This window comes from Bufo bufo, chromosome 2 (assembly GCF_905171765.1).
Source record: "Bufo bufo chromosome 2, aBufBuf1.1, whole genome shotgun sequence".
Taxonomy (NCBI): domain Eukaryota; kingdom Metazoa; phylum Chordata; class Amphibia; order Anura; family Bufonidae; genus Bufo; species Bufo bufo.
The window spans coordinates 254,606,214-254,632,122 of record NC_053390.1 but is presented as its reverse complement, the minus strand read 5'-3'; the positions used below and the strand labels follow the sequence as shown (position 1 = coordinate 254,632,122).

The 25,909-nt window shown below is 44.8% G+C and overlaps 1 protein-coding gene across 4 annotated transcripts in view; it reads right to left on the bottom strand.

The window, feature by feature from the left end:
- Positions 1 to 2,019: 2,019 nt before the first annotated feature.
- MED15 (mediator complex subunit 15) overlaps positions 2,020 to 25,909 on the bottom strand; it is a 40,005-nt gene continuing 16,115 nt past the window's right edge. The window contains exons 6-18 of one of the 4 annotated variants that reach the window (XM_040416403.1): positions 19,303 to 19,622; positions 16,436 to 16,771; positions 16,169 to 16,357; positions 12,174 to 12,290; positions 11,374 to 11,501; positions 10,039 to 10,163; positions 9,595 to 9,729; positions 9,415 to 9,478; positions 9,256 to 9,322; positions 7,399 to 7,559; positions 5,653 to 5,819; positions 2,790 to 2,888; positions 2,020 to 2,429 (exon numbers count right to left, since the gene is read on the bottom strand). In XM_040416403.1, coding sequence (XP_040272337.1) covers positions 2,293 to 2,429; positions 2,790 to 2,888; positions 5,653 to 5,819; positions 7,399 to 7,559; positions 9,256 to 9,322; positions 9,415 to 9,478; positions 9,595 to 9,729; positions 10,039 to 10,163; positions 11,374 to 11,501; positions 12,174 to 12,290; positions 16,169 to 16,357; positions 16,436 to 16,771; positions 19,303 to 19,622 — 2,045 coding nt within the window. In that variant the 3' untranslated portion in view covers positions 2,020 to 2,292. The remainder of the gene's footprint in view (positions 2,430 to 2,789; positions 2,889 to 5,652; positions 5,820 to 7,398; positions 7,560 to 9,255; positions 9,323 to 9,414; positions 9,479 to 9,594; positions 9,730 to 10,038; positions 10,164 to 11,373; positions 11,502 to 12,173; positions 12,291 to 16,168; positions 16,358 to 16,435; positions 16,772 to 19,302; positions 19,623 to 25,909) is intronic. The other 3 variants (XM_040416400.1, XM_040416401.1, XM_040416402.1) reach the window with 3 other exon arrangements.

Here is a 25,909-nt window from a genome sequence, read left to right as displayed (position 1 = left end):
AATCGAAAGCTCCCGCTTTACGTCGCCAGGTCTCGGGATCCTCAGGCTCTGGCGGTATACGCCTTGGTGCTCCTGTGGTCCCAATTCAGTCTCCTGTATCTCTTCCCTCCCCTTTTGCTTCTTCCTCGGGTACTCAAACTCCTCAAAATGGATTGGGTTCGGGCAAAATTGGTAGCTCTGAACTGGCCCCCCCAGGGCGTGGTTTGCAGACCTAGTATTCCTGCTCACTAACGCCCCATGGTGGCTACCTCTGCGTCCCGACCTCCTTTCTCAGGGTCCGCTATTCCACCAGAGTTTATCTCAGTTTCATTTAACAGAGTGGCTGTTGAGGGCGCAGTCTCTCTGAGTCAGTCATCCAGACTAGGCTTCATGCTTGCAAACCCCAGTCTGCCAGGATTTACCATCGTACCTGGAAGACTTATTTTGCTTGGTGTGAATCAGGCGAGGTTCACCCTCTCCTTTTTTCTGTCCCTAGGATATTCTTGCCTTTCTTCAGGCCTACCTTGAGAAGGGTCTCCGCCTGGCCTCCCTCAAAGGTCATGTCTTGGCCTTGTCTGTCCTTTTCCAAAGGCCCTTGGCTTCTGGTTCCCAGGTTAGGACTTTCCTTCAGGGGTGGCTCATCAAGTCTCTCCCTTCCGTTCTCCGGTGGAACCCTGGGATTTCAATTTGGTCCTAGATGACTTCAGTCCTCGTCCTTCAAGCCCTTGAAGGAGGGCTCCCTTTCTTAGGTCTCCTTTAAAATTAGGTTTTTAGTCATGATTACTTCCATTTGCAGAGTCTCCGAGCTGACGGCCCTCTCGCGTTGGTCCCCCTCTTTAGTTTTTCACCAGGACAAGGTTGTCCTGCGCCCAGTTCCCTCCTTTCTTCCCAAGGTGGTTTCTTCCTTCCTCATTAATGAGGAGATTGTCCTACCTTCGTTCTGTCCCAACCCCTCTCATCCACATCTGGCTGTGGTTCGGGCGATTCAGCTGTATCTCCAGTTAAGAATCCTTCCGTCGATCTGACTGTCGTCCCTGAGGGCTCATGTAAGGGGTTTACAAGCCTCCAAAGCTACCATCTCCTGCTGGATTAGGTCAGCTGTCAAGAAAGCCTATGTGGTGAAGGGTCGAGAGTCCCCCTTCCAGTTGACCACTCACTCCACTAGGGCAGTCAGAGTATCATGAGTGGTCTGACATCTAGCCTCTGCTTCCCAGGTCTGCAAGGCTGCCACCTGGGCCTCAGTTCACACCTTCTCCAGATTCTACCATATTCGTTCCTTGGCCTCTGCTGATGCCAGTTTGGGTCGCAAGGTTCTTCGCATGGCTGTTTCTTCCTACCCTCAGAGACTGCTTTGGGACAGCCCATGGCACTGTGTCCCTCAATGCCATTCACGAGAAAACTGGATTTTTGTACTTACTGTAAAAATCCTTTTCTCGATGGATACATTGGGAGACACAGATCCCACCCTTGTTTTTTTTCCTTCATTCAGGTTTTCCCAGGACCCTTTGATAATGGTCCTCTTTCTGGTTTAGGACATGTTGGCTTCACTGTTAGTCTGTTTTTTTTTATGCTCCTACTGCTTTCGATCCAACTGGTTAGTTTAGTGTCTGAGCAGAGGGTACAGCCCATCTGGGTGGAACCAACAAAATTTGAAGAAGGGTTTACCAGAACGCTATCTATACAAAATCACAACCATTATATGTAGGTCATGATCATTGTGTATGATGCGGTGGAGGCTGGGGGGGGGAGACAAGGAAGCAAGCCCTAGAATACAATTTAATAAGTGTGAATTTGGGTTATTTTGTGACAGTGGGCTGCTCCAATAATTCCATAGAGGAAACGAAACATAAAATAGATTTAAAAAACAAAAAACTTTTCATTCTAAACCCATATGTGTGTAACTTGATCCTAAGAATTTTTGTCACATCTGTATCTTGGGAGCATCATCACGATGACTGCTGCTTTCTGCATGACAATGATGAACAATCCTTGTAGCGTCTGCTTTTTCGGCTCCAGCCATAGTAGTTATGACTTGCTTAATAATGGGGATCTTTGATTTATTATAATAAACAAAATGCAAAAACATATGTACAAAGTATGCATCAGGCATTCATTCTTATGCATATTCGATCACATGCTCTGCCACTAGCTAGATGCTCACCACAGCAAGGTGTCTATTACATACTATAAATGTTGGCACAGAGCTATTACGTAGAAAGACAATGGACTCCTCTTATCTAACAGTTAATGGCAGATGATAATAAGGTAACATATGCAGGAGTATAAAGGCAGTCCAAGGTTTCCTTGCTGTGTCTATGCCACCGCCAGGCACGCTTGCCGAATGCTCTGTGCCCAGGTCGTCAGTAGGGCTGTGAGAGAGTGCTTGTCAGGAAGCTGGAGAAGTTTGGATGTCATACAGCGATATACAGACTGCAGGAATGGGTTTGCTTCTGAAAAATATACAACGGGGGGAAAAAATAAAAATGTAAGAACCCGTTACTATAATTGATACATAGTCATTAGTTAGGGGTTGTGCTCTGTTGTGATACTGATGACCCATGACCTTTGAAGAGGAAAACAGCTGATCAGGAGTGGGACCCCTACCAATCTGATGTTGATGACCTATCCTGAGGATAGGTCAATATTAGTACAGCACAACCTTTAACAAATCCCTGTGAATTAAAAAGATCTGCCTGAACGTTCTATTCATTCTCTGTAAGATTTATTCTGCATATACACCATTTCAGCCCAACATAGGTAGAAATCTGCAGCTCTTGAACTTCAGCTGAAACAGGAAGCCATTGACATACCATATTGCCGTGGATTGTCCATCCATAGTGGACTCTGCTCAGGGTAGTCTGCTGGCACGCTGAGCTGCAGAGGAGGCACACTTGGGAGGTTTTTATCATCTGGAGAAAAAATAAAATTATATGTAATTAAATGAATCTGTGAGTGGCAGTAAAGAGATACTACAGGCAGAATATTTGAATTGATATTTTCAGGAGTGTATTCATGTCAGGAGTGTATTCATGTACCCAGTCAAAAACTGATGAAAAGCTATGACACTTGCTAGAGCCTTTACTACAGCACTCAACACAGTACCAGTCTCATGTTCAGCCCCATTTGCTTGTAATAGGCACTTATTTTCCATACACTGAACCTTGATCCCCCCCCCAAAACAATTGTGGTGAGAATTTCCTAAGAAATCTCGCAAATAAGTAGTACAACACTGTGCTCCCACAAACCAGCAGTAAAATGCATTGAGGGGACTCCCGAGTCCTCTCCATTGTGTGTAAGCACACGCGACTCCTCTCAATGCATTTTACGGCCGATTTGTCAGAGCACAGGATCAGAATACAAGCAAGTATGAAGATAAAACTAACATAACCGGACTCTGCACCACTTACTCTATTCAGCGCTTAGTCTAGGTTTAGGGGGTGTTTCTGAGGTGACAGATTTCCTTTACAAGAGCATATCTATACCACATTGTTCATCCCCGACTCCCAAATATCATTACCTGTGGTCAAAGGGCACTACCGAGCAAAATATTTGTAAGGGAAATCATAAAGGCATCCATTTTGTAGATGTATAAATATTATATCAATCTAAAAACATGTACTTAGACAGGATAGGGATTGTGAAAACCATGTTGTATTCTTGGGAGGAAAGGGCACAAATTCCACAATGGGGCCCCTACTTTTCTCCCCCCCCCCCATGCTGATCCTTGCATTTTTGTTATCTCAAACTAGACATAGTAACTCAAAGCTTGTCTCTACTATGACACTTACTGCTTTTTACATGTATACAGTTGTGTTCAAAATAATAGCAGTGTGTTTAAAAAGTGAATAAAGCTCAAAATCCTTCTAATAGCTTTTATTTCCATACACACAAATGCATTGGGAACACTACACATTCTATTCCAAATCAAAACATGAAGAAAAATATATATGTTGTTCCTCTAAAAAAAAAAAAAAAAAATTGAAGAAAAGTGATTAGACTGTTCAAAAAAAAAAAAAAAAATTGTGTTTGTATTCTCCTTTACAAAACTCAAACATTCACTATATAAACTGAAAAATGTTTGAAGATTTTGCTTTCCTTTGAATCACTAATATTTAGTTGCATAACCACTGTTTCTGAGAACTGCTGTACATCTGTGTTGCATGGAGTCAACTAACTTCTGGCACCTGTGAGCAGGTATTCCAGCCCAGGATGATTGGACTACATTCCACAGTTCTTCTCTATTTCTTGGTTTTGCCTCAGAAACTGCATTTTTGATGTCACCCCACAAGTTTTCTATTGGATTAAGATCCGGGGATTGGGCGGACCACTCCATAACGTCAATCTTGTTGGTCTGGAACCAAGATGTTGCACGTTTACTGGTGTGTTTGGGGTCGTTGTCTTGTTGGAACACCCATTTCAAGGGCATTTCCTCTTCAGCATAAAGCAGCATGACCTCTTCAAGTATTCTGATGTATTCAAACTGATCCATGACCTCTGGTATGCGATAAATAGGCCCAACACCGTAGTATGAGAAACATCCCCATATCATGATGCTTGTGCCACCATGCTTCACTGTCTTCACAGTGTACTGTGGCTTGAATTCAGTGTTGGGGGGGGGGGGGGGGGGGGGGTCGTCTGACAAACTGTCTCCGGCCACTAGACCCAAAAAGAACAATCTTACTTTCATCAGTCCACAAAATGTCTCTTTCGGCCAGTCAATGTGGTCTTTGGCAAATTGCAACCTCTTTAGCACATGTCTTTTTTTCAACAGTGGGACTTTGCGGGGGCTTCTTGCAGATAGCTTGGCTTCACATAGGCCTCTTCTAATTGTAACAGTACTCACAGGTAACTTTACACCTTCTTTGATCTTCCTGGAGCTGATTGTTGGCTGAGTCCTTGCCATTTGGGCTATTCTTCTATCCATTTGAATGGTAGTTTTTCGCTTTCTTCCACGTCTTTGATGTTTTGGTGGCCATTTTAAAGCATTTGCGATCATTTTAGCTGAGCAGCCTATTATTTTCTGCACTTATTTATATGTTTTCCCCTCTCCAATCAACTTTTTAAATCAAGGTATGCGGTTCTTCTGAACAATGTCTGGAACGACCTAATTTCCTCAGAATTTCAGAGAGAAATGCTCTATAACCAGCATGTACAACATTTGCTGCCTTTCTTCCTTAAAAAAGGGCAATAATTGCCAATGGATTTTCAAAGAATGAATGACCTCACTCATTGAACTTCACAGTGCTATTATTTTGAACATGCCCCTTTAAATAAGTAATTGAATTACACAGAATCAGCAGCATGTATGTCGGGTTTCTATTACTCTACTACACCTGCTAGTAAATTATTTGACATGTAGAAATATCATTTCTACCAAAAACAGTGATTGATCAGATTAGTGATGTCTGACTGCTATTATTTTGAACAGAACTGTAAATACACGCACTGCTCAATATACTAAAGAAAAAAGTGCATTATGAGGAACACATCTTGTATGTGTCTCCATGTCATGACCTGGAGTCAGCTCAAATCAACTTCAGAACAGTTAGGAGACCGCATCACATCAGAAGGTTGATTGCGACCACATATTGCACAAAAAAAAAAAAAAAAAAGGACGTAACAGACATTTCTATATATACACACAAATACAGGTTCCATGCTGTGAACACTTACCTATTTTACATATAAGATGGACAGTTCCATTATTACTGCAGTGAGATGGATCTAGGTTGACCAAAAACTTGGAGTGCAATTTTGCAACCTCCCCCTGGAGCACATTGGGAATAGTTTGCCTCTCATCATCTTCATATTTCCTCTTTCGGGGAAGAACCGTTTGAGCTCTAAAACAACAACACCTCAGCATCAGTGGCATTTTCTAGGATGCACAACTGGATTACCTACTAATCATTTCAATGTAACTCAATTATGGCCAGTGATAAAATACTGCTCATCATTTACCTGCCTAGGGATCCTGACAAATGATAATAAAAAAAAGTCTTAGGTAAAACTACTGGATACACGTTAGAAAATCATGATCTAATACTGGAAACTTTGCTCTGAAAATCTTTAAAGGAGATCAAAATACTCTGCAAAAGGTCCTATAAAATGTAAAAAAAAAAAGTTACTATGCTAATGCTAAGGAATGACTGCTTTTTACAGGCCCGAGGAGATCTTGTGTGGATTCACATCACCGCACACATACACTTGATACCACTAAAACTAGGTAGAAGGTAGCTGTGGGGACTTTAATCAACATGTACTATATATCTACATCCTGCCTGGCTTAGTGACAAATGTGTGTGAACATGATGCAAATGGCAATTTTCAACTGCATGGGTGCTCAACCTGCAGCCTGGGCATTTTGTGTATTGTCAACCATCAGAAAACAAAAATGTCTTTAGGCACGCTATAAATGGTTACCTCTGTTTGGCACTCCAGAAAGTAGAGTACACGTTAAGAGGCTGTCTATGCATGCAGCTCTCTCAATTGCAGTTCATGGGAGTTGTGAAATGCTAGGCTGGTACTACAACACCCATAATCTACAATGGAATAAGTTGCATGCATGGGCTCATCTTTGGAGTGCTGATTGGGAGAGAAAGGGAACCTGCATCTAGCGGACATTTATGATGTATACTTTTGTCTCAGATGGTAATACCCCATTAAGTTTTACTGAGGCCCTTGGGAGTGTTGTGTCAGCTAGCAGTACCAGAAGAAAACTTTTGCTAGTTACTGCTTAAACCCTTCCTGACGTGCGTTGTATATGTACAGCAAATGTCAGGTCCTTACAGATGGTGCCCGCTCAGGAGCTGAGCAGGCGCCATAACCACCAGGTTTCTGCCATTTTAAAAAGCAGGCACACAGGGAGGCAAAGTCTGTGATCGATCACAGACTTTTAACCACACAGATGCTATGGTCAATTATGACCATGGAATCCGAGAGGTCAGGGCATGGGATCGCGCAATAAAATAGAGGGAACCGCGCATGTGCGAGACTTCAAAAAGTAAAGCCAAATTGCAGGCTGTCACTCAAAAGGCAAGAGGAGGCATGGTTACCTTGACTTGAAGCAGGAAGGCAGCTGCCCCCTTGACTTCAAGCTGAAATGCAAATTAGCGAGGACGGAGGATAAAGATTGTTTTCTGACCTTATGCAGCATCTGACTGCAGGATGAAAAGTATGATTAGTATCACACTGCGGGCTACCCCGAGGTACTGCTGGCGGGTTTACATGCATTTAGGAGGTGACAGGTTCCCTTTAAGCAATATTAAAAATTGTACAACTTGTCCCACAAAAAAACAAGACCTCATTCGGCTACGTGAATGGAAAATAAAAACAGAAAATTGACCGGTCAAAAAGGGGTTAAATAGTCGGTATACATATCTCATGGATTCGGTGCTATCAGCCAATAGTGCACTAACTTACGTGATGGGCTGCCCATGAATAGCAGTCATAGCTGGTACAAATGTTCGGTACAAAGAGTGGTTAAATACAGGCGATCTAATATTTGCCAGAACTGCATCCAGCAATGGTTGACACAGATATTGCTGCTTTGTGGAAGGAACAGTTGGAGGAGGTGGAGTTGTCTGGAAAGGGACAAAAAGAAAGAGGCTAAATTTCTTCATAAGATCATCACCTAGCATAACCACAAATCGGCGCAGCAAGGCACACGTGAGATTTGCATTAACTGTTTGCCAAATTGAATAATTTATTAAATGGGAATCGGTCACCAGTTCTAACAGCTCCAGCACATGCAGAGTCCTGATATTCATGAGCTTCTGGTGTTCTCCGCCCCCTGCTGCTGATTAACAGTTTATTCCAACTGCATTAGCAGCTAAGGGACGGAAAAAAGCCAGGAGCTCATGAATATTCAGGACTCATTATGCACTGGAGCTGTTTAATGCAAGATTTTAGCACAATGGCTGAGACAATTACTAATCTGCACACTGAACATGGTGTTTGAGCTGAAGGCAGCATATTCTAGAGCAGGAGGAGCTGAACTCTATAGCTTTGTGGGAAAAGATTCAGTATAAGGCCTCATGCACACGACCGTTGTTTTGGTCCGCATCCGAGCCGCAGTTTTTGCAGCTTGGATGCGGACCCATTCACTTTAATGGGGCCGCATAACATGAGGACAGCACTCCGTGTGCTGTCCGCATCCGTTCCTCCGTTCTGTGGCCCGCAAAAAAAATAAAATATATATAACCTGTCCTATTCTTGTCCATTTTGCGGACAAGCATAGGCAGCTATATCAATGTCTGTCCGCGCCGTTCCACAAATTGCGGAACGCACACGGACGCCATCCGTGTTTTGCGGATCCGCAATTTGTGGACCGCAAAACACACAACGGTTGTGTGCATAAGGCCTAACTTGTATTTAAATCATTAAAATTCTTGCGGATTCTAGGCTTTGGAGTCAAGAAGGTGGTACTATCAGTGACTGACAGCTATCTCTGTATACACAGTCATAGAGGGAAGGCTGTCAATAACTGATAGGACCACCTCCTTGACTTCAAAGTCTTGAATGAGCAGGAATATAAATGTCTAAATTAAAAGTTTCTGACTTTTCTCAGAAATCGATATATTAATCTTCTCAGCTCCTCCTGCTCCATAACCTGTTGCCTGCAGGCATTTTCATGGTGACAAGTTCCCGTTAAAGAAAGCCACCCAGCATTTTGCCAAGGGGGATTTGTCACTTGTTTATGGTAAACTTAGTTAGGACACCAAAAAACTGGTGACTATTCCCTTTAAGGATTATGGGACACATTTATTAAAACAGGCATTTTAAACGCCGGTCTTAATAACCCCTATAACGGGTGGTGGATCTGCCGGAGTTATGAAGAGACGCCGGTCTCTGCGTAACTTTGGCAGATCCACTACCGCTTTTAAATGTAAGATAGCTTCCTTGCGGTCTTACATTTAGACTATTTTCTACACCTAAAACAGCTGTAGAAAATGGTAAATGAGACGGGCCTGCTGGCCCATCCCCTTCCCCATCTGCGCCAAGTCCACTTTTTTTAGACCTGGCGTGAGCGGGGAAAGTCGCAGACTGAGCTCAAAAGGACCTTTGTGCCACAATCTGCGCCAAAAATACGCCTAATATAGGCGAATTTCTGTTTAATAAATGACTCTCCATCGACATATCTATAATAGATAGAGATATATACACACACACATCTATATCTTTTGTTTTCTTTAGTTGCACCTCTGAGTTAAAAAAAACAATCTACAGGTGAAGCAGGTCAACGAAAACACGCAAGGACTGATCTGAGACATTGCTTACCACGATCATGTCATTCTTCAGTTTCTCCAGTGCAATTTCACATTTCTGCAAGGTTTGTAGGGGGCATCTTGATCAGGGAAAAAATATAAAATAACAATGTAAAATACCGAAATGGACGGCCTGGAAAAGAGAATTTCTTGAAGGACAGTATGCATATACCTCTTAGATGGATCAGTCAGAATATCCAAGAGACTCTTCATTTTACTTAAATCTTTTTTGCGATCTGCAATAGGGTATGGTTAGACAGTGAATTATGCTGTGGGATAGTTGAAATGCAAGTATCGTGATTTGCACACATCCGATTAAATAGTAAAATAACTGGAATGCGATTGTGCTCACCTTCATTCTTATCAATCTTGTTAATCATGCGTCGTAAAGGCTCTATATACTTGGAGAGTTGTTTCAGCTTCTCTAAGTACTGCTGCTCATCTGACTGGCTGGTGCTTGCAGGGCTCATCACAGAGTTTGGATTGCCTGAGGTACCATAAAAAAAATCATAAAAAAATAACGAGTCAAAAAAAAAAAAATCTTCAAAGGAGAAAACCAGCCCAGGTCATCCGCAAACATGTTCTGCACACTCGGCAGAAAGTGACATTATCGTGCATTTGTTCATTTTGATTGGAACCTGTTCTGTAGATAAAATGTATCGAGAGAGACAGTGCCCCCTTTGTCACAAATCTGGGATATCCTCCACAAAATTCAGAGCCAAGACAGGGTACAAATATACAGGCGTTATAAATCTAGCCTTCGAACAGATCTATTGGCTGGGGCTGCAATGCTTACCTGGAGTATTAAGGGGTCCTGGAGAGGGCACACTGAAATTCTGAGGGGTTCGGGCAGAAGCTGGACTTTGAGAGGGCTGTGGGGATGGACTGGGCATGAAGCTTGGTGAGGGCGCTGTACCTGAGCTGGAAAAACAGAGCAACAAATGTGTGATCATCAATAAGTAAAATAACCTCTATGAAATTCCAATCCAAAGAGTCTTGTGGTAAAGTAACTGAGTTTCCTAAAAAGATGCTGCACGGAATTTAGGCATAATTAATGTATTAATCTGGATCCAAACAGTCCTGTGGTGTCAAGACATTCTTTACTTTCTGAGAATTCATCTGAAATGGACAATTCTGCGAGGACGACAAAGCACTGCCATCAACTTAAGCTGGGAATAATGTGCAGATATTTAGTCACTGAACTCATGCACAGCATCAATCAGGCCCTAACAACTGATATATTTAGACTGGATTTCTACGTTCAGGTTTTTTTATGCAGTTTTTGAAGCAAAAGCCAGTTTGGATGATAAACAGAGGACATGCACAAAGAAAAAAGACAGTTGTCTTCACATTTTGAATCCACTCCTGGCTTTGGCTTCAAAAACCACATCAAACCTGTTTGTGGAAACTCAGCCTCAGAACTCACGCACATGAACGTGTGCCGGCCTTGCCTGTATTGCATCCCACAAACAGCAATCCGGAAGATACGGAGCAGAGGCACACAGTGGAATGCACTATGGAGCGCTTCCGTGGCATTTCGGTTAGTGCCATTCCACTGCAAAAAAAAAAAATATTTAAAAAAATAGAATACGCTCTACTTTTTTTGCAGCGCGGACAGATCAGGGACCCATTCAAATTGAAAGGGTCTGCATCCGCCAGCGCAGGTCACACGAACGGTGCCCATGCATTGGGGGACCGTAATATATAGTCCCCAATGCACGGCACATGTTCATGTACCCTTACTATTCATGAGATGTGAGACAAGCTATAAAAGTCGCTGCAAAGTTCTCAATAATACATTTGGTGCTATGTCATCTAAATCCTAGGTTCTCAACCCATGTTATGTGCGTGCTTTTTCAAAAGAGCATGATCATATCTTTCAGATTACTTTTTATGTATTCTGTTGAGTAAGGGTTGCTTTGCTTAGGAACGCTGGGTATTTAAAATCTAGTTTGTACACGTGAATGACATAAAAGCTGACAGTGTAGCCCTTTGCCCCCTTGAGCATCAACACGAGAGGCTCTGGCTGTGAATAATAGAAGGGGCAAAGTGAAGGTGTTATGCACATACTCACGTGTATGTAACATAACAAGCAATAAAAACACAGTCTCAGAATCAAGGAGCTGCACACCTGACATTGGAGTTGGGTTGAGACATTGGCTGTGAGGGCTGTGGCGATGGCTGCGGAGGTGGCGGCATGGATTGTGGAGTCTGTACAGGTGATGGTGACGACATTAAAGAGATACTGCTTTGAGTCACCTGAAATGAAATATACAATTGGGAAAAACTTCAGAAAAAAGCTCAAGCAATGCAAGTCTTTTAGACAACATGTGTACTGGTTAGTTAAAATTCCTTGCTTAAGAGGAAGAGGTAGTGTTGAAAATCATACGGCCACCTGTATAAAAGAAAGCTGCATAATGACAAGGGATGGATGTAACGAAAGTCCTCTTGATGCCAAACACATCAAAGATGCATTATATGTAAAGAAAACTATAGACACAGAGCAGCCTGTAAGTCAAGCTCGACACTTCCTGGGAGGCTTCAGCACTTCTGTGCTTTACATGCTGAATTCCGGATGCAACACCACAACCACAATAAACCTAGAATAGAGAAAGTAGTGCAAGCAGTAGAAAGCGAAAATAAAATAAGGGGATGGAGATGTCGATCTGCTAAAATAAAAGGGTCTCTATTGGTTTACATTAGGATTAGCTATTCTACAGAGTAAGCAAGGTCGCAGGCACACCGTTACTCTAGTGCATATGCTAACAGACTATTAGGCACCACAGTCCAAAAGGCAAACATCAGGACACTAGAGAGGAGACTACCGAACAGCCCACAGAAGAGAGGCAGATCATTGAACCGTCCTCCGGGATTAAATCAAGAGGGACTGAACGACGGTCACAGCTCTGGCACCCACAAGTCAGCCAATACCTGTGGGATGTGCAATCCTCCCAGTGGGGTGGAGCTTGGAGGCGTGTCAGATGAAGTGGTAGGCGGGAACCGCGACCTTATTGCCATCCCACCTCGAGTCATAGCTGCGGTGATCATCTTTGGGAGGACAGAGTGACAACATACAAAAGTAAAACGAGAAATGCAGTTCAAGTGGCGAGAGGGGGGGGGGGGGGGGGGGTGCATGCAAAAGCCACAGGTAAGGGAGCCCAAAACGCCCTAAAAACTACACTTTAGTTCTATTACAGTACCCCAAGCATGGAACACCTGCACTAAAAGCTTGCAGACCATAGCCGTCTCAGAGATCAGCCCCAGAATTCCATATCGTCAAGACCACTTGTCTAGTCTTTTTTTTTTTTTTAAACTAGAAACTTTATAACTTCTTACTGCTCCATGAATGTACAACGTAGTGCAACCACACGTCATGTAAGGACAAGAGCCGGGAAAACATTTCCCGCTCTTACAGAGACTTGCATTAAAGCAGCACTAAACCTAGAAATGAATAATTAAACAGGCGATAATGTTGCCAACCACTCTTCCTTAGTCTGTATCCTCAACTTTCTGAAACAAACAGCTGACAATACGGGGTTAATTTCGTGCAAATCATTCATTTTTGGCTGGTTAATGGCTGAAGGTGGGGACTAACATTTGTGTCCTGCTGCAGCTAGTTGCCTTGCTGCCAGACACGGGATAGTGAGGAGGAGGAGGAGGAGGACATGGCTGATCGTCTATTATACAAAGATTTCATATATTTTTCAATTTGATGCCAATACTGATTATCTATCCTCAGCATGTGTCGTCCGTATCTGATCGGTGAGGGTCCTACTTCCAGGACCCCTGCTAATCAGCTATTTGAGAAGGCAGCGGCACTCACAGTAGCACTGCGGCCTTCTTGCTGCTTTCCCTGGGCCAAGTGACCACACGTTTATCAGTCATGTGGCCTAGGTGCAAAGTCCCAAAGAAGTGAATGTTGCTGTGTGTAATACCAAGCACAGCCATTATACAAAGTACGGTGCTGTGCTCGGCAAACTGCAAGAAGGCCGTGCCTTCTCAAACAGCTGATCGGCGGGGGTCCCGGATGTCAGACCCCCCACCGATCAGATACGGATTACCTATCCAGGCGAATACCACAACTACAAGTGTACAGGAATCTTAAAGAAAAAAGTTTTTAAAAAGACCAGAATAAAATGTCTTTAGTAATTCAGTTGTGCAATTATATCTTGTGACATCACATGGTTGCTTTTTAACTATTACAACACAATTTACATATGGTTATGGGCTTTTTGAAGCACATTTAGTAAAGCCCTTTATATACATACTACTGAATACAATGTGTATACTGTGCTGAACATTTGTTCATATCTGTCCTTGCTTTATGTGCTGCAGAGAATTTACTGGCCTAAGCCTTCGTTCTCATCCACAACGGCAGATTACAGCTACGTGCAGAAGCTGTATATTTTGTGGAAGGCTTTTCCTAATCTAATGGGATGGAATCCAGCTCCATCATCAGCTCCTAACATACTGCTTGTGTACCCCGCTGCTACTGAAAAGATGTACACAGTTGCCAGAATTTCATTTTTAGGCACTCTGGATCCTGAGAATTTTTCTAGATCAGAGATTAATGGTCACAATGTAAAAGAAGGTGGACTGGGAGAATGAAAGCTTCTGTAGAGTAGTTGGAATGGGGAAGTGTTATACAAAGATGCACTTTTCTTAGGCTGGACATCACAATATGTCCTTGAAAAGAGCATCTTGTACTGATTCTAAAGTGCCCAGCAATGATGTACATGACCCAATTAACACTTAATGTACCCATAACACGCTGAAACAGCACAAAAGTGTTCCTTATCAATCCACACTACATCTACTTGCTTGTGGAGATGTTGCTGCTACCTATTTATTTATTTTTTTATGGAAGGGGAAAAAAATAAAAATAAAATGAAAAAGTTTATAGGATCTCTACCCATGCATACATACACAAAACAAGAGCTCAGATGCTTCCCCCCGCCAACATAAATTACAAAGGTTAAAAAAAATAAAAATGTGTATGTGTACATCTATATATATCTATATATATATATATATATATATATATATATATATATATATATATATATATATATACACATACACACACCTATCTCTATGGTCCCCATGCCATATTATAGCATTGTACTCATTTTGAGCTAAAAAAAAAGAAATAAATAAATTGGTCTTTATTGAAAATACAGGATCCTTTGGATTTTCACTTTTCCATCAGACCAGGAGCAGAGGGACTCCTTATTCCTGATCTTTGACATTATAAACACTGATTATAGCTTAGTTCTTATCTCACTGTTAAGAATGTGGGTTAAATAAGTGTTTATGACCTCTTAGTAGATTCGAGATAAGGGTTATTAGATGATCAGCACAAAGTGAAAGTACCATTCACAGCTAAAAAAAAAAAAAAAAAGTTAACCCTTTGTGACAGAACAGCTCAATATTTTTTAATAAAGGCCAATTTAAAAAATAATTGGCAAAAATGAGTAACATGCAATCATTAAAAATTGCCTCCGAAGGTGTACATAGCCTTTAAAGTGTACCCGAGTATGCATAATGGCTGGGCTTCTTTGCGAAGGGACAGTTATGTTTGGGATTCCCTAATGGGTTTTTTTCAGCCAGATTATGCCATTTGAGGCTTCAGTTGCACAGCTCACAAGCAGTAGGCGTGTCTCTTCGGCCAGCACTGTACTGCTGTGACAGCCTTTCCCTTATCACTATATTTTCAGCTCTGGATCTCCCAGAACAGATCAGGAGTGATAAGTCACATTTACAGAAAGGCAGGACACTCCTGTGAATTCATAAGCAGGGTAGAAGCAGTTCTTTTATCAGGATCTCAGCTAGCTCTGACACGCCCACCCTGTTACCAGGGACAGATCTTTGCAGTAGCCTGCTGTTAGGTGGAAGTGAGACCCCTATAGGGTCTAGCTTTTCACATGGATGCAGACATATTTTTTTAATGAAGCAATTTAGAAATGTGCTAGTTACACCATTCTCTATTGAATGAAACTGTGTGAAAGTAAAGTAACATTTTGAAATAAGGAAATAGGGTGCATTTAAAGGTTTTTAGTGGCATGGGACTCCTTTTTAGGTAACTTAGACAACCCATTTAAGGTGTCTATTTAAAAAGGGGTAATCTCATCTTTGGCATATCCACAGGCTAATCGCTGGCCGCCCAAATGTATCGAGAGGTGGTACGAGTTACAGAAACAGCCAAGCTCTCGGTGCTATATTGTCTGATAAGACCTGGACCTATCAGATATCTATGGCCTGTCCTAAGACCCCTGCAAAGAAACAATTTTTATACCCCTATGCATGTGACATCAAGTGTGAAACAGTCAATACAGGAGAACTGCCACAATAAAAGAACATTAAGATACAAAACTGGAAGGACCAGTCAATGAAAAACGCCAACTCTATAACCCCTAGATGCACCTCAGCTGCAGTATACACGCTTGTCTAATAAGCAAGTCATGCTTCCCAAGTACAAGCAGTCTCCTATGACCAATGCAAAAGCCCGTTACATTAGCTATTACATACACCTTGCAGTACATGTACTTTTCCATGTTTAACGTGGAGCACAGTAGAATTTATTAGCGCAAGGCTGTTTTTATTCACAGATATCTGGGTTTTTGCAGCAATAATAGCGCCACTAAAACCAGCAGGCAATATTTTTTACACCCACCACAGAAAAACAAGAATTAAAGGAGCAGTGCAAGTTCAAAGTGACAGGATAACACTGAATACCAAGAGCCCACTAAGCAAGGCACACATATCTAGGGGGTTTGAAGGCAGATCTGATAAGTCAGTAAAATAATTTTGAATGGTTTTGATATAAATCTGCAATGCTCCTTTAAAAGGCTTTGGCTGCAGTTAGGAATATAAAAAAAGAATAAAACACATGCAGAGAGGATTGTACAGCTGCTCCAGAACCTTACCTGGGATCCTGCAGCTGCCATATGAGCCTGCTGCTGTGCCTGTTGAGCCTGCTGCTGGGCCTGCTGCTGTGCCTGTTGAGCCTGCTGCTGAGCCTGCTGCTGTGCCTGTTGAGCCTGCTGCTGGGCCTGCTGCTGTGCCTGAACTTGCTGTTGAGCTTGCTGCTGTGCTTGCACTTGCGCTTGAATCTGCTAAAATAGAAAACAAATTTGTTGCCTATAGCTTAAAAAAACAATAAGTGCAGTACAGCTCTACGTGCAGATAAATACCTGGATTATCTTGAGCTGCTGTTGTTGCTGCTGCTGCGGTGTGAGTGTTACAGACATAACCTGTGAAGGAATCTGTCCTTGCAGAGTCTGACCTTGTTGTATCAGGGGCTGAGTCTGGGGCTGTGTAGAAAGCAACTGCTGCTGACTCTGTGCCACCTGCTGCTGCTGTAACCGGAGCGGCATAACCTGTTGTTGCTGTTGTTGCATTTGCTGTTGCTGCAAAGGCTGTTGCATGGCTTGCTGCTGCTGTTGTTGTTGTTGTTGTTGTTGTTGTTGTTGATGTATTCGTTGAATATGCGCTGCCATTTGTTGAGTCATTTGCTGTTGCTGTAATTGCTAATGGGAAAAAAGAAAAAAAAAAAAACACACATGAAGAGAAAACTGAATAAACTTTTTTTTTTATATCCAGATTTATCAGTCTGCAAATTAAAGGAGTTCTCTGGGCTTTAATTACATTTTGTGTATCAGCTAACCTGTGGTAAATAGAAATGTTCAGCAATACTTATCCTTCCATTGGGCAACTGATTTTGCAGTCTTAACTGTGATCGCTCTACTGGCTGCAGGCTGTTCTACTGAGATCCTGATCAGATGTGCTCTTTCTTCCTCTTCAGCCATCAAATGTACATGCAGTTGAACAGGAAGAAACATGAGCACATCTGGTCGGGGACAAACAGCTTGCAGCCAGCCGAGCAGTCATATGATCACAGCAGAAATCATGGAATCGGCAGCCTGATGAAGGGCAAGTACTGCTGAAACTTTTAATCTTCCACAGGTTAGTTCATACACAGGATTTAGGCAAAGCCCAGAGAATCCATGTAATGAAGATAATGTCATAGTAACATACCTCGCTAGGATATGCAATCCCTTTATAATCAGTGGCGGGTGCAAACCTTGGGAAACCCACCAATTGTGAGGTTTTTTCTGCACCAGAGATTGTAGTGCAGCCCCAGTAAAGTGAATGCAGCTCCCTGCATATCTCTTCTGAACAGTGTTTTACTTGGGGTACCTGCACTAATTTTCCTGTGGATTTCTGTGCGTTTCCGCACCTAAACCGGAATACGACCAGCTTTTGGTGCGGATTTGATGAGGTTTTGCCACAGGCCTCAACATTCATTTAAAAAGGGTTAAATCCTCCAATCCCTGCAACTTTGTCATGTCTAAGGGGTGCAGAGAAAAACAATGGATACTACTATTCATGCATCCATCTTGGCAGAGCAGATTAGGAGTTGGGGTGGGACAAAAGCGGCGATTTATTTATTTATTTTTATAGACTATTGCTTTCATTTTATCATGAATATTTTCCATTGACAGTATGGGACAAGTCATTGGTTCTTTAACAGATAACCCCTCCGCCAATTGTGTATCTATGGGACCATCACTGTCATTGTGTGAGGCGCACAGACCCTCGCAATATTTGATACATAGGGTATACAGGACAACTTTGTTGCTTTATAAATTGGGTGTTTGTGACACATCTAAATTGCCCCAAATGTGGTTCTGAGGCTCCCCTCCTTCACGTGTTCTAGGAGTGTACTGCCTTGGGTTCTTTCTGGCGTGCAGTATATAGGGTGAGACTCCCTGCTGAACCATTGACCTGTATACTGGGTTTGCTGCAGAGTGATACCACAGACAGCTCCAACATTCGCATATGCAGATTATTATACCAGGCCAGGAAATTAGTAGCTAAATATTGGATTAGTTCCAAAGAACCAACCAAAGAAGAGTGTATTGCTCATATGAATGAGATAATCTGGTTAGAGAAGGGAGTATATCACAAACGAGGTACTGATAAAAAGTTTGAATCTATTTGGGGACCGTGGATGACGACGCCAGGACTACCTTCCAGGGGAAGACCTTCAGTTGGGAGGAGGCACTACTTAGTAAAGACAGGATTGGATGGTGTTGCCTTACTGGATTCATAAGATATATATGTGTGATCGTGGTGTTTGTCTGTTTGTGAGGAGGAGTGTTATTTACGGTCTAGGTGCAGTGTGGTTTTCAGGAGGTGGGGGGCATGGTTTGGGAAAAGTGATCTGTTTACTATGTTATTGATGTAATTTACTGAGGATATACCCAATTTGAGTTTATGTATGATTATGCACATAAATGACAGGTCAATTTCTGTGCAGAAAAAAAATTATAAATTCAAATTGTACATGAGATTTTTTTTTATCTTTAATTTTTCCAAGTGAAAAAACACATTCCACAGTGTGCAGGTGGCCAAACGATTTTAATCTCCATGTAATTGGTCTGAAGAATCTTTTCATAAATCTCTATGCCTCTATTATTCCTGCTAGAAATTTATGAATGAATTGCCAGCAGTCTGCAATAAAGATCTATCTAGGTGTTACCAGTGGGGTTTTGTCTTTATCCAATGCGTGCTGTCAACTGCAGACTGTGTAGTGTTATAATGTGCAGGGACACACCCCCCCACACCCCCCCCCCCCCCAACTGGTAACACTTAGTTGCACCTTTACTGCAAACTGCTTGGAAAGAATTCATGACTTTCACTAGGAATAACAGTTATATGAAAAAACATCTCCGAATTGTTATTACATGGGGGACGCAAGTAGTTACAAAAAGCAAACAAGGCGGGAGAGGTTGACAGGTCCGTTAAATGGTATATCATTGAGTAGAAATTTCTAGCCATGCACTGCAAAATTATGGTTCAAATACACAGACTGACCTGAAAATGGACATTATATATATATATATATATATATATATCCCCCACACAGCACGTCACATCATAAAACCATAGGGAGTGTGAATGAAGTAAACAAATTGAATGTACATGGGAAATTTGATTATTGTATTTTTTTTTTGCCTGCATATAGAATTTCAAGTCTTTTTTTTTTTTTACTTACCTGCTGCTGGTTCTGCTGCTGCTGCTGCTGAATCTGTAGTTTCAACATATGCTGCTGCTGTTGCTGAGCTGCCACTTGAAGCTGCTGCTGCTGCGCTTGTTGCTGCTGCTGTGCTGCAGCCACGGCCATCTGAAACTGTTGCTGCTGTTGTGGTTGCATTACATTCTGCTGAGCAACTTGAAATTGCTGCTGCTGCTGCTGTTGCTGCTGCTGCTGCTGCTGGTGTTGTTGTTGCTGCTGCTGCTGTTGGAGGGCAGCTACTTGCTGCTGCTGAAACTGTTGTTGTTGCTGCTGTGCCATTTGCTGGAGCTGGAGTTGAGCTAAAAAAGCAAGAAGACAGGGCTGCTCAGATCCCTCCCCAACAATCAATGTTATTCACTTCACCTGTCAGTGGTTTCATGTAATTGCCAACTGGGGTATACACAGTAGACTTAGGACTAATGCACATGACCGTATGTATTTTGCGGTCCGCAAAAACTAGATTTTTGTACTTACTGTAAAATCTGTTTCTCTTCTGTTCATTTGGAGGGGGAGAAGACAGGCTTGACCTTGGGTATAGCTGTTGCCACTAGGAGGCAACACTAGGCACAAAAGTGTGAGCTCCTTCCTCCAGCTATACCCTTCCTACAGGGACTAAGCTAAAACAGTTTGTGCAAAAGCAGTAGGAGAAGCAAAAAGAAAAACAGGAAAACCAAACAATGTACAAACCCAGAATCACGCAGGCCACAACGAGGTCTGTAACCAGAGAGAATGGGTGGGAGCTGTATCCCCCAATGAACGGAAGAGAAACAGATTTTACATCAAGAACAAAAATCTAGTTCTCATCCGTATCATTGGGGACACAGGCTTCACCTTGGGACGTTACAGAGCAGTCCCAGGGGTGGGTCATAAACGAAGAAACCATCCGGCCAGAGAACTGCCGTCTGCAAAACTCAGCGCCCCAGAGAAACGTCAGAAGATGCAAAGGTGTGCACTATCAACTATGACCAAGTAGCAGCCTTGTACACCTGAAGGGCCGAAGCCCCATGATGTACGGGCCAAGAGGCCCCCACTGCTCAAGCAGAATGAGCAGTAACCTGGCAGGGCGTAGCCCGGTCACTGACGCGGTACGCTTCCACAATGGCTAAATGAATCCATCGGGAAATGGAAACTTTGGACGCAGCCAGCCCTGGTCTTGGTGCCTCTGGAATGACAAATAATGAATCCGTCCGTCGGAAAGAGGACGTCTGAGACAGATAGATGCGAATGGCCCGAACCAAATCCAGAGTGTGGAGTGACTGCTCACGAGGATGAGACAGGGCAGGACAAAAAGGAAGGAAGAATGATCTCTTCTTCATTGAGATGGAATGCCGACACAATCTTCGGAAGGAAGGACTGTACGAAGGACTACCTTGTCCTGATGGAGAATAAGGACGGCAGGCGACCGACAGGAAAGAGCCGCTAGTTCCGACACCCTACAGATGGAAGTGACCGCCATCAAAAAGGAGTAGGACAAGAAGGAAAGGGACACCTGCTGCAAAGGCTCAAACGGAGAGGGCTGGAGAGCACTGAGCACCAGATTAAGGTCCCAAGGAGTCAACGGAGGCCGGTAAGGGGGCGCAGCGTGCGCCACCCCCTGCAGAAAAGGTCAGAACCACAGAAAGTGAAGCCAAATTCCGCTGAAAAAGAATGGAAAGGGCCGAAACTTGCCCTTTGAGGGAACTGAGAGCCAGTCCCAAGTCCATGCCTGACTGCAGAAAAGACTAGAGTCGCTGCAACGAGAACCGAATGGGCGACAACTGGTGACATTCGCACCAACTAAAGTAGGACTTCCAGGTCCGGTGATAGATCCGGGAGGACAACGGCTTCCTAGCCAAAATCATGGTCTGGACAACAGCATCAGAGAAATCCCGAGCCCTTAGTACGGCAGCTTCAACAGCCATGCCGTTAAATGTAGCGACCCTAAATTCGGGTGGAAGATCGGTCCCTGAGACAAGAGGTCCTCCCGAAGGGGAAGACGCCAGGGTTAGTCTGCGAGGAGTGAGACTAGGGATGTGTGCCATACTCTGCATGCCCAGTCCAGGGCAACGAGAATGACGGGCAGACCTTCGGACCTGATTTTCCAGAGAAGACGCGGAATGAGCGGAAGACGAGGGAACACATAAGGAAACGTAAACTGCGTCCACGGGATCACAAGGGCGTTTGAAGCCTGAGCCAGAGGATCTTTGGACCGAGCAACGAAGTTCTCTACCTTGCGGTTGAAGCGAGAGGCCATGAGATCCACATCCGGCCGACACCATTGCTCGCAGATTGTGAGAAAGACCTGTGGATGCAGAGTCCATTCGCCGGGATAGAGTCTCTCTCGGCTGAGAAAGTCGGCGATCCAGTTGTCGACGCCGGGGATATGAACTGCCAACAGAACTGGAACATGGCTTTCCGCCCAGGAGAGGATGAGCGCTGCTTCAGACATGGCTGCAGGGCTCTGGGTGTCACCCTGGTGGTGATTTAGATATGCGACTGCCGTGGAGTTGTTGCATTGAACCCAAACTGGACACCCCCAGAGATGGTCCGTCCAATGAACCAGAAAGAGGCGAATCGCCCGCAATTCTAGAATATTGATTGGAAGGGAGCATTCTGAGAGATTGTCCAGAACTCCCTCCTAGCCCCGGAGACTGGCGTCTGTCGTCAACACTATCCAGCGGAGCGGGGAGGAAGAAGCGGCCCGATGTTAGCATTGGAGACATCAACCACCACCGAAGGTCTGAGAGACGGATGAGTCGATCCAGGGAGGCCGGGGAACGGTCAGAATGTGGCGCTGAAGAGCCCTGGTATGGAACTGCGCATAGGGCACTGCTTCAAAGGAAGAGACCATGTAGCCCAGAGCCCTCATGCACTGGCGAATGGGAAGAGGCTGAGGCCGCAACAAGGAGAGGTTCTGACGACAGAGAGTGGAGTGTTTCTGGGGGGCAAAAATATCTTGGCCCGATCGGTATCGAACCGCATTCCCAGAAACATCAACTGTCGAGATGGGTTTAGACATGACTTTGACAGGTTCAGAACTCACCCGAAGCATTCCAGGGTGTCCCCGGACGATGCGTAGGCTGTCCGCTGTTGTCCTGAATGACGAACCCCAGGGAATCGTCCAAGTACGGAATCGCTACTATCCCCCTGGCATGAAGCAGAGCCATGACTGAGGCCAGAAGCTTGGTAAAGATCCTGGGAGCTGTGGCAAGACCGAACGGGAAGGCCACAAACTGGTAATGAAAAGGTCCTACTGCGAACCGAAGATATTTCTGGTGACTGACGCAGATGGGAACATGGAAATAAGCGTCCTTGATGCCTTTTGAGGACAGGTACTACCCCGGTTCCATCGAAGCAATGACCGATCGCAGGGACTCCATCCGGAAACGGTAGAACCAAAGGAAGCGGTTGAGGGCTTTGAGGTCTAGGATGGGACGGACCGTACCCTCCTTTTTGAAGACCACAAAGAGATTGGAGTAGAATCTGTGAAAACGGTCTTGAAGCGGAACTGGTACAATCACTCCCTGCCGCAGAAGGGTGAGAATAGCCTGAAAAAAAAAAAAAGTGGGCGAAGGAGGGAGAGGTCGAGGGGGGGGGGGGGGGGGGGGGAGAACGACCGAAAAAAACAGGGCGGAGGTGGGGACCGGAACTTTGTAACCTTCCGAGAGGACTTCTCGTACCCAGGCATCTGAGATGTGAGCTAGCCAAACATGCTGAAACAGATTAAGACGACCTCCCACTCAACTGGGGGGCGCCAGAGACCACACGTCATGCAGAGGAGGACTTGGGGGTATAGGGAGGGCGAGGCTTGAAAGATGGCTTGCGCTTCCGGTCTGGGGCAAATTTGTCAGCTGGCTGCTTTGGGCTTGAGGTCTGCGCTTTTTAGACCTGTTGAATCTCATCCTACTCTACGGTAAATGGGTGCTTTTACCCCCTGTAGCATCAGTGATAATCTCATCCAGAAACTTGCCGAAAAGCCTGTTACCTGCAAAGGGGAGGGACGTCAAGGCCTGTTTAGAAGCATTATCTGCTGCCCAGCAAAATAGCCACAGCGTACGGCGAATAGCCACCAGAAGGGCTGAAGAACGGGTCAAAAGCCTAGCCGCGGCCAGAGAGGACTCACAGATGTAAGAGCTGGCGTGGGAAACTTGCACTGCAATATCCGAAAGTTCCTCCAAGGAGTTCCAAGGCGAGGCCCCGACGTAGCTTGTTTGCCCACTCGGTCATAGCCTTGCTGACCCATGTAGAGGCAAAAAACAGGCGTAGGGCAGTGCCAGCTGCTTCAAAGGCAGATGTGGCAAAAGATTACAAATTTCTTATCCCTGGGGTCCGAGAAGGAAGCCCCATCTGCCATAGGCAATGAGGTATTCTTAGACAGGAGGGATAATGGAGGGTCAAATCCTCTGAAAAAGGTATATAAGACATCTAAGCGTTTCGGCAAAGCAAAACGCCTGGTCAGGGAAGTTCCATTCCTTGGAAAGGGAGGATTCAAACTCCGGGGGGTTGGGAAAGACGTTTGGCGAGCAACGGGATCGCCTGAAGGAAAAACTAGAACCGGCAGATGAGGCCGTAGGGTCCTTAACCTGTAAGGTTTCTATAACCGATGCAAAGAGATTGTCTACCATAGCGGACAGTTTGGGAGACTGGTCCTCCGGTGAGACAAAGTCGGTGTCTGACAACTTATCCTCAGAACAAGCCTCTTCTAATGAGGACGAGTCGGAGCAAGACTCCCTGGAAGGCGGCGGGGAGATGGAGGAAATGGGGGACGCAGACACCCTTTAAGGAGAGGGTGGTCTGGCCCGTTTTGCAGGACGGCCGCGATGGAGAGTAGCAGAGGGATCCCCAGAGTCTGACTGGTCAGAAGATGGCCGCACGGCCAAACGCCCCAACATTTCCACAATGGCCCTGTTAGACTGGGAAACGTCCTGCACCATCTTAGAGAGCGCACCCACTCCAGCTCTACCGTGGGCTGGGCAGGAAGGGCAACTGGGACAGGGTCAGAGCCACTTGGCGGTGGAGCAGAGCAAGAGGAGTAGAGGGGATCCAACTGACCGGATGGGAATTTTGAGCGACAAGAAGCACATGCAAAATGTCGCACGGAAGTGACCGGCGGCTTTGGGGCCTGGGATCTGGGTTCAGACATAGCGAGTACCTGTAATGAAAAGGTAGGAGAGCTAAAGTTAGACCCTGTAGGAAGGTGGGGAAAGAGCTTACCCAGCCTGTGTCCCTTACTGCAGCCTGTCCGGAAAAAAAAATAGTGCCAGAGTCCACAGAGTTCCTCCCGAGCAGGAGATGGGTGGAGTCAGACAACAAGCACGAAGAATTCACACCAGGAAGTTAGATAAAGGAGGGGGGGGGGGGAACTGGAAGAACTCATGCCCCGCCAACCTAATGGAGTAGACCGCCCACGATAAATTAAAAGAAGCGCTGGTGTACCCACTGGAGGTCTTTCCTTCTCACCCCCCGTATAGCGGGGCTGCCGCAAGGAGCCCCGGCCGAGCGGAGGTGTCGGTCGGGTGAGAAGTACCCGCGGCGAGCGGATTTGTAGTAGGCCGCTGTAGAAGCTGGGGCCTCAATTTACAAGCGGCCCTGGCAGAGGAAAGAGAAACAGGTGGGGGCGGGCAGTCGGGAGTCATCTCTGACAGAAAGAAGTTTGACAAGTACAGAGGGACACCCTCCTGCCCCCCACCCCCACAGAAGAGCTGGGGGTCATCCACAGCAAGTAACCTGAGAAGGGGGAGAGGGGGGTTGGAGCCAGGAATACTTACCCGTCTGGCGTGTTCTGCCCCCCTGGTTCCAGCTGGGTTACCACCTTCCGTGTGCAGCCCCTTGGGGAGGGCTGCCTCCTGCGGACACTAAGCTAAAACAGTTTTAGCTTAGTCCCGGTAGGCAGGAGCTCACACTTTTGTGCTTAGTGTCGCCTCCTAGTGGAAACAGCTATACTCAAGGTCAAGCCTGTGTCCCCCAATGATATGGATGAGAAATACGGATACCGTCAGCTTTGCATCCACATTTTTTTTGTGGGTTCACTGACTTCAATGGGCCCATGGTCCACATTTTGTGGCCAAGTATGGGACATATTCTATCTTTTTGTGGAACGGACATATGGATGTTCAAAGCAAAATGCAGACCACGGGCCCATTCAAGTCAATGGGTCCAAAAAAAAAAAACGCATCCGTATTTTGCAGACCATAAACAGACACAGTTGTGTGCAAAAGGCCTAAGGATATGTTTAGGTACAGTGGATTTGACGGGTTTATGCGATCAACTCCGACAGTGGCCAGATATTACATTAGTTACGTTCAGTACTGAGGTTCGCCACAGGAACAATTGTAGGGACAATTCATGTAAGTAGGTTGTTCACTACATTACTATTGATTGCTTATCCTCAGACACGCCATCAATATCTGAGTTGTGGGAGTCAGACCCCCACCACTCAGCCGTTTCAGAACACTGACACTGAAACTACAGAGATCTGTCCATTGTGCTGTGGATGGGGCTTCACTTCAATGGGAGAAGAGCTCCATTAACCAACTCCATCCACTACAAAATGGACAGAGGTGTGTATCTCCAGACAGAGCTACTCTGAACCAGTTGATCAGGGAGG